Source organism: Pseudopodoces humilis, chromosome 1 (assembly GCF_049639895.1).
Source record: "Pseudopodoces humilis isolate 2021_Gansu_Grassland_sample_001 chromosome 1, ASM4963989v1, whole genome shotgun sequence".
Taxonomy (NCBI): domain Eukaryota; kingdom Metazoa; phylum Chordata; class Aves; order Passeriformes; family Paridae; genus Pseudopodoces; species Pseudopodoces humilis.
The window spans coordinates 135,296,480-135,311,516 of NC_142200.1; the positions used below are offsets into that span (position 1 = coordinate 135,296,480).

Sequence of the window (15,037 nt, forward strand, 5' to 3'; positions counted from 1 at the left end):
AACGGCTAATGGGAAGAGCAGGGTGGTAGGAAGCAAAAAATGTGCTCTAGATACAGTCTACTCCTAATGGACAAGGTAGGTCATAAAAATAACTTTTCATCAATACTCAGCAGTAGCTCTAAGGATTCAAAAGCTGCAATCTTCTCTGTATAATTTTATATTAAGCCAATGCTTTTCTCTACAAAGTTGAATTGCACAACAAATTAAGGGAATCATCTGGAAAACATTCTTGGTTTTTCAAGGAATGCACTGCCTTCGAAGTGATGTCAATCAGCCATGGATTGTGACACATTTGCTCCACTTTGACACTGAAAATGATTCCTGGCCTTTGCTTTCTTAATCTTAATCTTAATGTCTTGATGCATAATGCGAATAATTTTTACCTTCTGTTCTATCAGTACTCCACAAACTCTTCAATACAGAGTCCCAGAATTCAAACAAATGGAGCTGATAGTGCACTTGCAGTGTAAAGGTGCTGGTTATAGCTGTCACCAAAGAAAAAGCTTGCCTTGAAGGCCTATGTTCACTTAATTCTATTACACTATTATTTCATTTTAAAAATAAATTATGAAAAATTAAGTAATTGAATTCTTGAATTCCAGCAAATATTTTCCAACAATTACAACTATTACAGCATAGAAAAAAAATTTCCAAAGTTGTTTCAGAGTCACAAATTAAACTGAGCAAACTGCTAAGATTTTTGCTTGTCTGTTACTCTGGGATTCCTGCTGAGTCTTGTACTTATAGCCTTTACAGGTTATCTGAGTAGACTGACCAGTCTGTCACATGATGATTAGCTGTCCCCACCGATTCTTTGATGCAGTAACTGCAGGACAGTTGCATTTATCTGAAGTTTCATTTGAGTTCCTGAATGGGTATTTACAGATTTGCTAGGAAGAGACTTCCTATCATGTCAGCAGAATAATGGCGACATTATTTATTTATTCTGCTATTTGTCTTGGAGTTGTATCCTGCTGTGAGCCTTCCTTGTACAATCGATAGCAATAGCAAAGACCCTGGTAGCTTGCATGAGGTCTTTGGCACGCCTCCCTCTCCAAGAGAAGACTTCTGTCTGAAACAGACCTTTTTGTTTTAAGGGTCTAATAGCAAGACCACATTTTGATGTTGAAAAACCAGTTTAACTAAGGAGAAGTTCTTACAAAGATGAGAAAACAGTTTTTTTTTTAAGTTTTACCTAGAGAGAAGAAATAAGTAACGTAAATTAAGAAACAGGGAAAGTAAACACCAGAAAAAAATGTAGCATGAGAGCTTTCAAATAGTAGAAATAACACTGTATTGGAAACCTCATTCTAGGAAAAGTCTTGCATTTTTTACTGCATGTTTGTAACTGCAAAACTTTTAGTTAATGGTAGAATGTTCAGAGAAACTTCATGCTGTTTTTAATATTTTGGTTGTTTGGTTGGTTTTGGCTATATCATGTGGTACAATCTGAATACAGGTCACTGAGACTAAAACACGTTCCTGTTCTTCATTATTTTCTTCATCTCTTTGGGTAAAAGTTGAAGGTTTTTAGGAACAGGCTCATGCTGTCTGCTTCTCATTAGGACTTTGTGCTATGAACACAGTCACATTGCTTTTTGCCTTCCTTGTCCCAGCCATGCTTCCCACTGTCTGGAATAAAACCGTAGCATTTTTCTTTGACATCTTCTCATCAACTCCAGTACAGCAGAAAAGATCTCCTTGGTCTCCTCCTGCTTCCCTCTAGGACATCTCAGCTACTGCTTTCATAGTTACTGTAGCAACCTGCTTGTTACCAAACGTCATTTTGGGCTCTGGAGCTCGCTGTGCCTCTGGCTATGTCTAAGCCTTGCTCAACTCCTTCTGAGCTCCCTTTTAAAAAATGTTTTCTGCTAGTCAGCAGCCCTAAGTTTATTGTCTCAGCTTGGTGTCTTGTATCTTGAGTGTTGCAGTGTCCTTTCAGCTGGCTGTGGCAGATGCAGTCACAGCCTGCTCCTGTCTGTTCGAAATGATGCTGCACATGATTTACTGCTCTAACACTTCCTGTTGTCCTCATTGCATCTCCCTCTTGACATCATACCTGAGCTGTATAGCTCTGGATTTTTCAATTCCCACGTGAGCTTTTTTCTGTCTTCTAATGCCCTTTCTTTGATGTAGAAGTGTCAACACCAGCCTCATCTTGTTTTCTCTTCCAAAAAACACCCCTTGTTCCCTTCATGCTTTCCTCATGTTTGGTGGAGGCTTTTTTAGGTCATCCCCTGCTCTCTATATCTATATCATATCTTCATATCTATGTATCTATCTATCTAGATATCTATATATATCTATATATATCTATATCTATATATATAGATATATCTATATATATAGATATATCTATATCATGTCTTCAGATTCAAGTGTTGACAAAGTATGTGACTTAGAGTGGGATAATGATAGGCTGGGACTACTAATTGCTAGTTCAGAAATGTGATATTGCCTTGTTGTTCCATTGTTCTTCTCATCTGCCATTATCCATATACTGTCCCTTGTCTTAAACTCTTAACTTTGTGCAGATAGCACAGACATTTTCACTTTTTCCTTGTGCAGGGTCTGCACTGATCTGAGGCTTCCCTGGGGCTGGGCCTTCCTTGCATAGGAGTATTTCCTTCAAAGACAAATGTGCTTTTATTTCCAGTGAAACATACATTCCATGATCTAAACTTAATGAGAGATTACTTAGCTTAATAAATTCTGAAGAGCTCAAAAATTTCACCATTTTTGAGATTAGGATTTCTCAGATGCAGGTATTCATTTGGACTGGTTTAGCACTTGGCTCTTGTAAAGTAAAAGTGAATAAAATAAACTGACGTTGGATTTAAAACCTTCAGAATGATGAAGTTTTTATTGATCTGAAATTAATATAATGATTTTCATCTTAGTTAATTTGCCTTCTAAGTCATGAAAATAATGAGATTTTTTTTTACCTCAATCAGATTTATTCTAACACTTCTCACACCATTTTCAGTTTGTTTCCTCTGAGAAATTATGAATCTTGAACTTTGCAGTCAGGTTGGTTTTTTATCTTTTTACCGTAAACTGTTTATTTCTGTGTGATTGAACTAAAATTTATACAGACAATTTCAGTGAGCTGTGGTTTATCTTCTGTAATAGGGGAGGTCATGTTGAATAAGAAAGCTGAAATTTAGTTCAGACATTCTGAAGCTATTTGTAAACTAAATAGAGGAACATACTGAGCCTCACCTCCTGCTCCTGAAATTCGGTTTCCTATTTCATCAGACCTTTTGTGTATTCAATTTAATCTCTTGGTGATCAGGCAGCTATCAATATTAGAATTCATTTTATTCTTGAAAATAATATCTTTGGATCTTCATTTAATTTCTGTGTTAATTGAATGCATAACCTAGTGAAACAGACACCTCAAGTGATCCAGATTTTTGATGATTATCATTGTACATATTCATCTTTTATATTAACCATACAGCTGTGCATAGACTGAAATTGAACTTAGGTGTTTATTACTCATTTCTGATTTCCTTTCATGTATATATTCACCACTATTGCATGAGAAGCAGGTATCTTGGTCTAAGCAATATGTCCCCAAGGAAGGAATTTCTGCCCTTATAGGAAAAGATGTCCCTGGGACATTAACCATTTCTATTGTGAGGGTTCTTCACCAGCAAATACTGTTTCCTCAAATATCTGTCTTGTAGGTGGTGTAGTGCAACTTAGATGAAGCAATGCCCATGTTTCTAAATGCAGAACATCTTACCTTCATCATGATTTATCACAACAGATTTCATTACTTGTGTCAAAGAAAGGATTGAGGGCCACATTAATTGAAAAATAAAATATTTGTGGATTTCTTGGATGCCTGACATTTTGTGTACTTTTGAAATAAAATTGCTTTATGATTGACGGCCTTTGTTTTTCCTGACTTTTTTTCAAGTTAAAAGTAAATGTAATAATTATATTCTGTTTGAGCTCAGCTATAACTAGTAATAGAAAAAAAAAAATTGATCTCCATGTAAGTATTCTTCAAAGGCTTGAAAGGGGAATGAAAGAACATTATGATTATATTTATTTGGTTTAGGAATACTGCACAAAACCTGCACATGGTAGAAAATTCTGACAATTTGTCAATACGTTTTAAGTGGCAGCCCATAATTGTAGGCCTGTCTTTGGAAAATTTGGGTTTGCTGTGAATATTTCTGTACGTGCAATCTGTATTCTAATAGGAGGCTATGATTCAAATAGGTTAAAAGTATTTGTTAGTGTGATGAAAGGTTGAGCAGGACACATGATTTCCTCTTCATTATTTTACAGGGAAATTTTCTAAGGAGGTAAAACTCCTTCCCCCTTGAATTGAATAGTTTTTCCTGCAGTTAGATGGGAATGAGTTGCTTGAATTTTGTACCTCAACCAACAATAATAAAATTAAAGCAAAGCCTTGCTACAGAATTCAACATTTGTATTTTCATGGGTAGCAGTCCTAATAAGTCCCTGAAGTTATTATAAAGAAAATAAATAACTTATGACACTACAGTTATAGTGTACTAACTGAGGATTCAGAGGACTCCTTCCAGTTGCTTTTGTGCCCATTCTTTAGTCCCCACTGTTGCTCTTCCAGGTGTGAATAACATTAGGATAACCATCACTATGAAATGTAGTTCTACTCTTTTCTGCAACTCTTGATATCGGTGTCTGGGAACTGGCAACTTCTGTCCCATAACAGAAGAGCCAAACATCTTGTTGCTCAGCCTCAGGGACAGAAAGAGGAATCTCTGCTTTCTATTTCTTAAAAGTCAACTTTAATTGAGATAAAGTTCCTGAAAATTAGCACTTCAGTTTTTCCACACGGCTCTTTCTCTCTCTTCTAAGGAAGACAGCAGTGTCTTTGTGGTTGGGAAAAGGTATATGGGATAAGAGGAAAAGGGTTCAGTGGGCTTTAGAAAAACAGCACATGGAAATCAAGACAAAAATATAGTCATACTGGAAAAAAAAATTATTTGTTGGGAAGGTGTATTTTAGTAAGAAAAGCAACTGGTAATAAAACATTTCAACCAGCTCCACTTCAGACCATGTGTTTTCAACTTGACAAAAATATCTTCTCACTTCTGTCATTTAATAAAAAAGAATTTAAAATAAATAATAACAAATTATAAATATTTTAATATATATACTAAATATATATAAATATAAATAAATAATATATATAATAAATAATTTAAAATAATTTAAAATAAAGGACCACCTGTACCAGGAATAAAAAGAATTTGAACAGGAAGAGTTTTCAGAGAAGTAAGAGACAGATTTGGGAATACAGTCCTATAAAGTCTCATCACATCTCCCATGTCCTCATGTGCAGAGTGGGGTGGATCTGCCAGACCTGCACCACAAGGGTCCTTCTGGGAGCACTGAGAGCGAGCACACTGCCTTCACATCGACCTTTAGCTACTCTTTTTGTTTCACTTCTTTGAGACAATTTGCATGGTAATTCTTCTAGTCACTTCTGTTGGGGTCAGAGGCACAGAAAATAGGCCTATATATCTGTGGTGCCTGGCTCTGACACCCAAGAGAGCACTGAGCTTAGCCTAAAACCATGGAGGCATGGAGGAGAAGTTAAGAAACTAAAAGTGTGAGTGTGCAAGTTAGGTAGAGTTTTCTTAAGTTACTGGGTGAGGAGGTTTAAGTTTAGGGTTTAAGCTATATTAGTGAATAAGAGACAACATGGAGGATTTAGGGCATTGTCCCTTTCTCCTTCTTCCTTCTTCTTCATCTTCTTCTTTTAGGAGATTTTGGGTAGTAATGAGTGTTTGGATAAAGAACTCAGCGGTGTAACACACAGTTGTCAAGTCATTGGGTCACTAAAATAAATAATTTACTTGGCATTTGATTATTGGACAGATAGACACATAAAAGACCTTGGAGAGAGGCTTTGTTCTCCATTTTGCACCTTTCTATTTTAGCCCCTTGTACTCTGTATATATGTAATATAGGTAAGGAAAGAATAAACAACAGAGCCCGAACACAAGAAAACTGCTTCTCTCTCATCAATCTCAGTCCTGGGGAAAAAGAACCTAACCACCAGTTGGTTGTGACCAGTGACAACTTCAAATATATCAGCTTAGCACAGCAGAGCAAACCTGTGCTCATTTTCTATATTTCCTTGCTTCTCTACCATTCAGTCACGTATGCATATGTACTTTCCAGTTACATGTGGAGTGTAGATACACTTTCAGTTTAATAAATATCAATGTATTCAAAACTGAGATCAAAGAAGTGTATCTGATTTTTTTTTCTAATATGATTTTTTCTATTATATATACAAATTATATATATAAATGTAAAAATAATTACATATCATAAAATTTTAATATATAAAATAACAATTTATTTTTTTTTATATGCTTTATTTATCTGAAAGGCATTTCACATTCTGGTGAAACCACATTTGTAAAATGAAATTTTCTGTAAATCACAGCCCTCCTTGGTCATTCTTTATATTACGAAAGTGGCAGAAGTGTTTAACAAAATATGAAAATATGCCTACCTTCTCCCCTCACTAGGTTTCTATGGTACCATGCTCATTTAATACACAGTGACATGTGGCCCTGGAGGAACCTGCAGTCTTCCTGGACTGACACCAAAAGTCTACAGTTCAGTTAATTCAGTATTACACAATGTAACTTACACAGGATGACTTTAATTTTATTTTGGCTTTTATAATTTTTTTTCTCCACTATGAAAATACTTTAACACTTATATCACTGATTTATGTGATGATATTCATGAATTCAGTGCTAATTAATGCTGTTGTATTTCCTGGATTGCTTAGGACCACAGACAGTTGAAATGCAGTGTCTTTTGTGCTTGTTTTGTTACACTTGATGCAACTTGGGCAGCTAGACTTTTTTAAATTTCCCTTGTGCAAATAATTATTTAATATTTATTTATGACCCTTTAGCAGTGGCCAAGAGGCACATATGACTTTCTTAACAGGTTTTTCACAGAAATGGTGTTACTTTCTGAAATTCAAGGATAAGGAATGACTGTTTATCTCAAATGCTACTTATGATGCCTGGATAGAATGGGTGGATGGAAGACTGAGCAAATCCCAAGGCATAAATCAGTCTTTCACAAACAGTGGTTTTTGCAGGCCTAGAAAGGTGAATGGTATAGGTAGCTAAGTATGGAAGTTAGTATGAAGCTAGAAGCAAAATAAATTGCAGCATTACTTAGGTGTCAACAGTGTGTAACCAGTGAGTGAGACAAGGAAATCCAGAAAGGACAACAGTTCTACTGACACCAGTAAGTAACAGCAGAAATTAAACCCTGAATGGGAAATGGACATACAGACAAAGTGGCAATAAAGAGACTGAACACAATACGAACAGCCAGAAAAATAAGTAAAAACAAAATAAATCCAAACAAGCAAGACAGATGCAAAACACCCCAAGCAGCTATTAAAAAAGAAAAAAGGAAAAGAAAAAGAAAAAAACACAAATATTGCACCCAAGTGGAAGAAATTCCCACTGCATGAAATTTCAGGGTTGTGTCCTAAAACACCCTAATTTATGTGAACTCCATTGGAGAATTTTATTTGTGCAGCCTGTATAGGTGGACATCAGCTGGTGGAGACTTTGGGCTGTCATAGATTTCCTTTCTTCTGTTTATTTTCTTCAAGGAACAAGGGCTTCTTTTCCTGAGGTGTGTGGGTATATTCACTGGTGTGTGTCTTGCAGATGCCCATAAAGTGAAGCATTTGTTCCTGCCCCCAGCCATGCCTTAGGGACTCATATTTGCAAAGTCTGTACAGTGGAAGATTAAGCTTTTGCTGGAAAACCTGTTATTCACAGACTTCTGGAAATACCTGTATATCTAATAAATGTTTTTAGTAAATTAATTTTGAAGCATTCTGCTTTAGTTTGGTTTTCTTCTCTTTAGTTAATCCCTGCTATTAATGTTTCAGTGCTGGATAATTTTTTCTTCCTGGACTTCATGGGCTATAGTGGTCATTATTGAAGAAAAAAAAATACTTTAAAATCAAGTGTTAAAATATCTCTTTTTCTTTGCAGTAGAGAAAAGCAACAGTTTCAAAAATGTAGTTTAGGAAAATGCTTACACTTCAATTTCCAACCTGTTTTTCTTTTATCTATACTTATGTAAAAATAGTTGTACTATTTTGTATTTGAAGTTTTGAGCTTTTCTTCATCATTGTGGATAGCACTCATCCCTGCTGGAATGTCTATTCCATTTGCCAAGGAATCCTGTTTAGAAGAGCAGTGATACCTGTAAACATTACAGATTAAAACCGTTCTCCTGGTACCAAAGACTGAGGTGAAATTACAGCCAAAACCTGGATTCAAGCCCATTCTGAATTCCAGCGTTGCTCTGTAAGCCACACTTCTTTTAGGGCAGGAGGCAGAAATGCAGAGGTAGAATATGCAGAGAACAGTCCCTACCAGAACACAGGTGAGAAGAAAATCATGGGATAGTTTATTGTTATGAAGAAGAGCTGGAAATGCTGCAGCTCTTTGCCCCATCAGGTTATCTTATGATCATGCTGCCCAGAAACAAGCTTGATAAGAAAAGACTAATCAGGATGTGAAAAACTTGTTCAGAAAAGGATGTACACATGGGACTTGAATGGACTTTAGAAGTTTTAGTCAATTTCCATCTTCTCTATATGAAGCTCATTTCAGTTGCTGTGTTGGTCATTCTGGTATATAGAGATTCATTGTACATAATAAGAAAAAAAAAAAATACTCTTTAGTGGTTTGAGTATTGCTCAGACATGAAAGACATGAGCTCATTGACTTCTGCCAAAGCCTTGTATGATGTTGGAGCCACCCGTGGACGGGAGGGCACTGGCATGATAAAAAACATTATCCCACCTCTCAAGATCTGCTTATTATTGGCTTCTTCCCTTATCTGGCTCAAACCCAGCTTCTTGCTAAACAAAGATTGATTTGTCATTGTCATCCTCTGGTGCTCACAGGCTCCGCACCTGGGCTGTACCTTGCGCATATCAGCAAAAGCACCCCTGCTTTTGAAGTTGTCAATTCTTTGAGTCATTAACCCTTAACATTTCAGTTTCTCACAAGTGTTGCTGTTCTGTCTTTAAGATAAGGCACAGTTCCACTGTACATAAATCATCAAACTTATTGGAACACACTTAGTATTAGGAAAAAGAATTTTTATTTTTTTAAAATTTTTTATTTTAAGTTTTAAGAAAACCATGTTGATTTTCTTAACCCACATGTGGTGAGGAAATGGCATAGTATTTTACAATCCTGACAAGTTAATGAATCAACATCTTTGTAAAAAATTGTAAAAAAAAAAATAAGTACACTTGCAGTTTAAGAGCACACTCTTAAACTCTTAAAATATTCAGTAAAATTGTAGATTATTCATACTTATTATGGAAGCCAAGTCATTAATGTTAAATGAGAAAAAATATTCTAGGGACTTCTTGAAATTGAAACAATGCAGAACAAATTCTACAATTAAATTCATGTCTGTAATTCCCATGATTCCTAAGTCTTGACACTTGAGAGCAAATTTAGCAGTTTCAAATCAATCATACAGAGGTAATGTCTGTTGATTAGAATTTAACATAGGAAAAAGATTTTTTAGATTTGATTTTTGTTAAACACAACCATTGTAATGGGCCTGTGATTTAAAGAGTGTGGAGCATGCAAGCATGACAGACAGCTTAATAAACATTATTGTTTATACACTGACAAAAGTGAGGGTACCTTTATGAAAATGGCACACAGAATTTTCTAATATTTTGTGTTGGTTTTTTGTCTTCTAGAGTATCAGGGCTTCAGGGCTGGTGCTGTTGGAAACCATTCTTTTTGGATCACTTCTTCTGTACTTCCCAGTAAGTCAAAGTATAACTTTAAAAAGAATTATACCCTTGCCAACATTTTAAAACATTGTATGAATGACTCTGGCGAAAATGCAAATGCAAAAACTATTTATTAATTATTAGTTTAATCTGACTACAAAATGTACTGTGTTCTGTAAATATTCATAAAAACACTCAAATGTTTTACTGTATGTGTAGTAATTCTCCATTTTCAATTTGGTAAAAATTGCAAGTTGTTTAATTGGAAGTTTTTGGGTGTTCTGGGTTAAAATGAGGTTTTGCTTTGAAAGACAGTACCTCTCTAATCTATGGTATGGGGGAGAAAAGGAAGATATGTAAAAGAAAGAAACTGATTTTATCAAACATTTCTGTGTAATGTAGTAGGAAGAAGATTATTTTTTTCAGTGCATTACTGGCGTGTATTTTGATGTTCCTGAAGGTATGTGGCCTCTTCAATACCATGTCTTTGGGAAAATTAGATGGCATTACCCTTACCCTGTAAGTGGGAAAAAAAAAGAACTATATGAGGAATATATCACAAAACTCATATGTATCCATTCTCCTTTCAAAACTCCCGGAAAAACTGCGTTTGTTGATTGCCACATAAACCCAAAACAATGACTAGATAAAGCAGGACATCAAAGTGTATATTGAAGAAGTTGATAGAAAGAGCATGCAGGTTGGGAGACAATAAAAGATGGAGTTGTGGGCTGAGGAGACAATCAAAGATGGAGTTGTGGGCTATTTTAAAATATGTTTATGTTTTCTTTCCCTCAGTAATCAGAATTTCCTGTACTTTTACAGACCATCACATAGTTACTGAAAGATGAGCTGGATAGCAAAACTCTTCAGTAGCTGCAGAACAAGTAGGAAATAAACTGCAGCAGAATGTGTGAAGAGTACTATAAAAAACCACAAACCCTGGTGGAATTTTTATACATTCTTTTTCGAATAGTGCAGGCCTTTCAAGTTCTAATGAAAAAGTGTATGCATTTAGGATAGTTTTATTTATTTTTTCATCTTTCACTTTGCAGAAGTCAGGGAAAGTTTTTGGTTTTTTTATGTTGGACAAAAGTTTTTTACAACTTGCAATAAATACATCTCCCATGGGTTTTCAGATGTTCTTTTGTGTATCTTTTCAGTGAACAGAACAGAAAGCCCATGCACTGCTTCCTCAGCTGGTGCTGTGGAGCATTTACAGGAATTCCTAGTGTAAAGCATTATGCAAGAGGTTTCCTTTCCATGGCTGTCTCCTCTTTGCTTTCTCAGAGAACCTTGGGGCCAGGTAATGGCTTCCCCAGGCAGATGCTCAATTAGAACCAGTCAATGTCTGTACAGCCTCAGCTCCAAACTCTGAGAAGCCTCACCACAGCTCATCAGAACTGTGTCTGCAGTCTGTTCACCTGTTCTTCAGTTCATTTCCCAGGGCTTGCCTTGGTCCTCCATTTGTTGTGTTTCACGAAGGATGACCACTCTTTGGTGGCTGGCTGTCTTCAGGTGCGCTCAGCACCTGGGACACTGAGATCCTGCTGTGGAGAAAGATTTGTCCCAGCAGTTGACTTGAAGGACTGTGCTGTTGGATGCAAGAGCTGGTGGCCATCCGCAGTCTACAAATGCAGAGGGAGAAGAAAGGAAGTGGTTCTGGGAGAAGCAGTTCAATAACCCAAGCATCCCTTCAGCTCTTCACTGACATTTAAGCCCCCCCCCCTTTTTTTTTCCACTGACATTAAGGATGTTAAATGTACAGTGAGTGCAAAATGACAGTTTGATGTATTATGAGGAAAAAAATTTTTGCTGGAAATTCCTGATTATATCCCATATAGCCCATATCCCAGATGGGATGTAGAGACTTGACCAGATTTTATGTTTCTGTGCACATCTCAAGCTCCTAATATATAAAACTCTGCTGAGAACAGATTCTATTAGAAATGAATAGGCAAAGTGTACGACTTGGCTTCTCTCTTCTAGCAGTTTTATGTTCCCACGCTCTTTGCTGGGAACTCTTCTTTCTTATACAGGGAATTACTAATCAGGCTGTTACTCCTACAGACTTGGGAAAAAAAAAGAGAGCAATTTTATCATTTCTATTTTGAGGATTTTAGGGGAGGTATGTAGCAAATGTGATAGTGGGAGGTCCTTTGCATTTTCAGATGGAGAAATAAATCCTGATTCCTCCAACCAGAAAAATATACTTTTGTAAAATCAAAGAAGATCAGAAATATCAGCTTTCCAATATCCCTGCCTCTCAATTCACTGCAAGCAAGTTTTCACCAATTTCTGCTTCAGGGCAAGACAATGAAACAGTAAATGTGTGAAAGCTATGAAGCATAGTAATTTTAAGAAAGAAGAGCTGCAAGGTGTGAATTATGAGGGGTGAGTCCTTGGAATGTGAACTCTCTATGTTTTGCTGTACATGGACAGAATCTAAATGTGCTCACCTGCTTATTGCCTGGAAAAGGAGCACAAAGCAGAGCAGAATGACATGGGAAAGACAACCCAAGCTTTAAACAGAATCTTGTTTGCACCAGCTTACACTGACACACATATTCATTCATAGCAGGGTGTAGAGCATATTGTCAATATACGTGTTGGTCATAAGTCATGTACCTGCAAAGCAGATTTTGTTTTTCCTGGGTCATATTTATTTTCCCCTTCATGTTATTTGGTGTTGTTATTTGTTTCTGAGAAGAATTGGGAATATTTTGGGACCTAGAGATGTGGTTAAAGATGTAGTAATATGTGCCCAGAGGCTTTTTCATTGTTTCAGCTATTTGATTTGGTCCTCATTTTATACTAGAGGAGTACCTTAGAGGTCTAAGACTAGTTAATATAGCACTCACATCTTATATGCCCAAATTAGGCTGTGTTTTCCACAGGTAGTATGAAATGCCAGTTAATGTATGGAATGGAGTTCATAAGCACCATTGCAGGAGGTTGTTTTTAATATTAATTAAATTAATTTAAATTAATTTTAATTTTAATATGAGGTTGTTTTCCTTTTCTGTCATCTCTTCTTCTTCTATTGTGATTTGGAATGTAAAACTAAAAAGCTTTACTTTCACACTCAGCCAAGTGTGGAATTACACAGCTTGGCTTAGTGCATGTAACAATGTAAAGATTTAAGGGATGGCATTTCAGTTCTAAATAACTGAAATCTCTATTCATCTGAGGATTCAGTGCAAAATTACATTCTTATTTAAAAACAAAATCCCCTCAGATTTTCTCAACACTGCTTTAAGTCTTTGGCATCTTTGTTCTCCACTCCTCTACACTTCTCTAATTCTTTCTTTTTCTAGATCTGTTTACTTAGTCTGTCTCAGATTGTTTGAGAGCCTTCAGCATACAAATTTCACTGTGTCTAGAAGGGGTTTATTGCATCGTTTATTGCATCTCTGACTCTCCCTACCCTCCAATTAAATGGAAACCAAAACCTACTTTGTTACATTGCTGAATTTCTTTCACTAATTGTTGTTGCTTTCATGCCTACATGCAGTAATCTATTCATAGTGTAACATCATTAATTGAAAAATAATATCACCAGTCAGCTGCTTTTGGTGAGAAAAACAGCTGTTACAATGCCCTTCTAACCAAACGGGAAGTGCAAATGATGGTCTCCACCTAAATTAATTATTCAAGTTCTGCTATTCTCATAACAACACTGATCTTTCCTGAATTATAAGCAGGCAGATGAGCTTTGTCTATTACAAATGCATAGATTTTACTCAGAAGTTTCTGGGCAGCTCACATTTCTGAAGTTGTCATTTCTTATATTTTCTGCAGTCTCATAGTAACATCTCTAATTTGCCTTTACTTAGTCTTTCCAATTATCAGTGGATCTCCTCCAAATGAACACTAGGCTTTCTAATTGATTTTTGTTTATATTTCTTCATCCTTAGATTTTCAACAGAAAGCCAAAACCCAGCCATCATATGGATGAGTCCCTTAATTCCTGTACTTGGCATCTGAGGGGAGGAATCTCATTACTTTCCTTGTCCAGAAATACTAACTATTTTGAAACCTTTAGACCTTTCTTTACTCTCTGTCTTGCTAATGCTTGGAACTTGCTACCACAAGTTTAAAGACTCTTTGCTTGCTACAAAGGCCTTCAAATAAAGTGAGCAGTAGCACAATGTTGTAAGAGAAAAGCCTGTTTATTGCATTAGAGGTCAGATCTCAGGTGACTTTAGACATCTGTAATGGACACAAGTTGAAAAATAGGAGATTCTGATATGATATCAAGAAACTTTTTTTTAAGTGTGAGGACTGTCAATTACCAAAACTCTTTGTCCAGAGTTTATGAAATACCCATCTTTGGAGGTGCCAGGACTTGACTTGGCCCAGGTCTTGAGCAACGTGACCTACTTTTGGGTAGGGGGCTGAGCTTGATGACCTCCAAAGCTCCCTTCCTAATGAATTTCTGTGAATCTGTGTTTTTTATGTATATATCCATAGCTGAGACAGTCACCCTATGCTCACCAAATCCCGAAGAGGAACTGGGCCTTTTATGACTTGTTTGAGACCTGCAATTTGAAGATGAGGTGCATGGACTTCATGGACTATAAATGAAGTCTGAGGTACTGGCCTCAAATGGTGATGAATTCTGCCCTAGGCAGCTAGGATTACCTGGTATATTAAATAGTTCCCATACTGCTAGTCTACATTACCTGAAACTCCAAAATACAGGTAATGGATTGCATGATATAATTATATGATATAATTTCTACAATCAGTGATTAAAGTTAAGTGAGTATGATGATGCAAAGTCCAAGGGAATAATTTCTTCTCCATGCTCTTGATAAAGCAGCTAAGAAGTAATAGATTTAAGTTCCAGCAAGTGAAAGTTGTTAGACAGTGAGGCTGAATGTTGTAGCAGTGAGGTCCGCTAGGTCGTGGGATGGACTAGCTTGGGAGACTGTAGAGGATCTTTTTAAAATCTTACAATTTTTTTTCTTTCAATCTTCTCTTCCTTTGGCTAAAAAAATCCAAATTCATTACAGCTTTCCCTTGTTTTTCCAAACTGCAAATTGTAACAAAGCAATATTGTTACTAATTTAGAGAAATAGAGCTGTGGGGTGGGGGGCATTGACTTCCTAATGCTGAGGAAGTAGTTCAGTCCTGAATCCTGGAATAAACTTTGTGCTCAGACTTCTTGTTGCTTGTATTAGGTGTTAAGATCTGTTT

At 36.3% G+C, this 15,037-nt stretch overlaps 1 protein-coding gene across 2 annotated transcripts in view; it reads left to right on the forward strand.

Annotated features, from left to right (window-relative positions):
- The window catches only part of GPR158 (G protein-coupled receptor 158), a 185,883-nt gene that overhangs the window by 94,360 nt on the left and 76,486 nt on the right, over positions 1-15,037 (forward strand). For both annotated transcript variants that reach the window (XM_005518734.2, XM_088065160.1), the window contains exon 5: positions 9,800-9,868. In XM_005518734.2, coding sequence (XP_005518791.2) covers positions 9,800-9,868 — 69 coding nt within the window. The remainder of the gene's footprint in view (positions 1-9,799; positions 9,869-15,037) is intronic.